Below are 2,617 nucleotides of genomic sequence, written 5' to 3'. Positions count from 1 at the left end.
CACAGTTTATAGAAATGTATAGAAAACTCTTAATTACATAAATGTCATGCGTCAGTACTTTTGAGAAAACATTTCTCAAAAACAATGCAACCAAACACCCCCTTATACTCCGAAGGAATAAACTTCAGAGGTGTCCCTCTCTAGAAACCACTACTGTAACATACCGAGAAACCATCACAGGGCGTCAAATTTCGATCAAACGCTCAAAAACCACCAATCCATCAACTAACTGAACGGACCAGATGCTTCCACGCGTCCTCACCAACAATTTCCGTTTGCTCCCCGGAGAACCAGGATTAGGGTTTCTATAATAAAAAAAAAATAAAAAAAAATCCCCCATTTCGACGCCCTCTCTCTGTCTTCAGCAATCGATCTCTTTCGTTCTTCAAAAGATCGAAAATTTAGAGATGGGTCCGGGCCTTTACATCGACATCGGCAAGAAAGCTAGAGGTTCCAATCGTTCCCCCCTTTTTTTCTCCATTTTTTTTGATGCCTTTTAGGATTAATTTTGTTCTTTTTATTTTTTTGTTGAATTCAGATCTCCTGTACAAGGATTATCAGACCCATCAGAAGTTCACGCTCACTACCGTGACCGCAAATGGAGTCGTGAGCTTCTCTTCCCCCTCTTTTCTAGGGTTTCGTTTGATCCATTCAGAAGATTATTGAATGATTTAAGTGGGGTTTATTCCTCTTCTTTGATTTAGGGTTTCTAGTTGTTAAATTGGTTTGCTTGTAGTAGCGCAATAGGTCCCTGATTTGATATATTTAATGCGCGGTTTAGGGTTTGCATGCGCATCAAACCGACAACAGGGAGTATTTTGTTGTAATTTTTTTAATGCATGCTAGATCAATTATCCGAGCTTTTCTAGTGCGAAGGTAGTTTTGGCATGGTCAATCACTTGCATGAGTTATCTGTCTATTTAATTGATTAATAGGTTTCAATTGTTCGATGGGTTTACTTTGTATGGTGGAGATTGTTTGCTAGAGTGGGTTGTTAGACCATGTTCTCTTTATTGGATGTTTATGGGACTCTGGATTTTAGATGATTAAACAACAATATATTGCTGCCGAGGAATTTTTCTTCTTCTCCGGTTTATTTGGTTGAGAACAAAATTGCTTTCACAAATATTTGCTATATGGATTCCTACATAGCAGTTGCTTTCGTTTGTTTGTTGGCATGTCATAGTGGCTAGTTTCTCATAGTTGTTCTGTAATAGTTTTTGCTCTAAATTTTTTTTCCTTAGAAATGTTTAGGCAGTACAGTAACTTGCTTTACAATGTTTTACGTTTTGTTTCTGGTAATGGTGTGACTTATTTGGTTGTTTTGGTCGGGCATTTTCATAATTTTTGATGGATGTTTGGTTTACGTATTTTGACGTGTGGTGATGCAACTTGTGAGGCCAAATAGTGTTATAGTGCTAAATGTGAACCTTAGACGATTTGTTGTTTCTTTCTATTTGTGGGTTTTTCTCATTTACGTATTTTGATTTGTGGGTTTGCGATTTTTGATGCCAACTGTTACTAAAGATGAACCTTAAATGATTTGTTGATTCTTTTTGTATGTCCTCATACGGTCATATCTTGAATTGATTCAAAAGTCTGCGATGTTTTTATCATGCTTCTCGTTTTTCTAGATACACCTGGCGAAATTGGAATATGCAATATTTAATAGTGCTAATGATTTCTGGCTGTTCTTTTTTATTTTTTAATATATGTTCTTTTTTTGGGGATGAGGGAAACTTGGTAAGGCAAGAGGATCCCTGAGCCAAGGCCCGAGTTTGAATGCCCCACCCTTACCAATAAACCTTGGATAAACTGGGTCCCCCCTACCGCATTTTTTAATATATGTTAACTGCATCTTTTATCAGTGGCAATTTGGAATTAGATACTCTGGAAAAAGTCATTCCTGTGTTATGTTGGATTTCTTGGTGCTTAGTACTAACAGGAATGGTTATGTGTGTTAATGTGTAAGAAATTGTCATCATGAATATTCGACAGAAACAGTTATCAGCATTCAACTGGTGTGGTAAAAGGGTACATGCTTATTGCATTGTTATGGGAGGGGAGCAAGAATCCGTCTCCATGGTATTAGGGGATGCTGTTTGTTTCCCATCCATGACATGTTCAATTGGAAGGTTTATATTTAGCATGATTTATTGTGGAAGTTTTGGTGTTGAGCAACCAACTATGATTGAGACTCAGAGAATTTCACATGACATCTAAATCTTAGTTAATCTGCGAGTTTAGTTACTGGCATTAGTTTGCATTATATTTCTTGTTCTGTTTTTTTAATCATGTTCTAAATTTTGCTTTATCTTACAGGCAATTACAGCTTCCAGTACAAGGAAAAATGAAATGATTTTTGGTGAGATTCAGTCTCAGCTAAAGAACAAGAATGTTACAGTCGATGTGAAAGCTAACTCAGACTCTAACGTAAGCAGTTTTGAATTTGTAGTTTCTTCATATTTTGGGCTTCCATGTTCGTTTCTCTTGCTCAGGATTTTGCATTCTTGTGGTATTTACAATGTACTGACGTTTTCTTCTGTTGACTTTGCCAGCTTCTTACAACTGTTACTATTGATGAACTTGCCACTCCTGGATTGAAATCGATCATCAG

At 36.8% G+C, this 2,617-nt stretch overlaps 1 protein-coding gene across 1 annotated transcript in view; it reads left to right on the top strand.

Moving 5' to 3' along the window:
• The window catches only part of LOC109835658 (mitochondrial outer membrane protein porin 1-like), a 4,129-nt gene continuing 1,821 nt past the window's right edge, over positions 310-2,617 (top strand). The window contains exons 1-4 of the mRNA XM_020403636.1: positions 310-450; positions 539-606; positions 2,323-2,433; positions 2,559-2,617. The exon at positions 2,559-2,617 is cut by the window's right edge and continues 23 nt beyond it. Coding sequence (XP_020259225.1) covers positions 408-450; positions 539-606; positions 2,323-2,433; positions 2,559-2,617 — 281 coding nt within the window. The 5' untranslated portion in view covers positions 310-407. The remainder of the gene's footprint in view (positions 451-538; positions 607-2,322; positions 2,434-2,558) is intronic.

The sequence above is a fragment of the Asparagus officinalis genome, chromosome 3 (assembly GCF_001876935.1).
Source record: "Asparagus officinalis chromosome 3, Aspof.V1, whole genome shotgun sequence".
Lineage (NCBI taxonomy): Eukaryota > Viridiplantae > Streptophyta > Magnoliopsida > Asparagales > Asparagaceae > Asparagus > Asparagus officinalis.
This window is presented reverse-complemented; position numbering and strand designations above follow the sequence as displayed.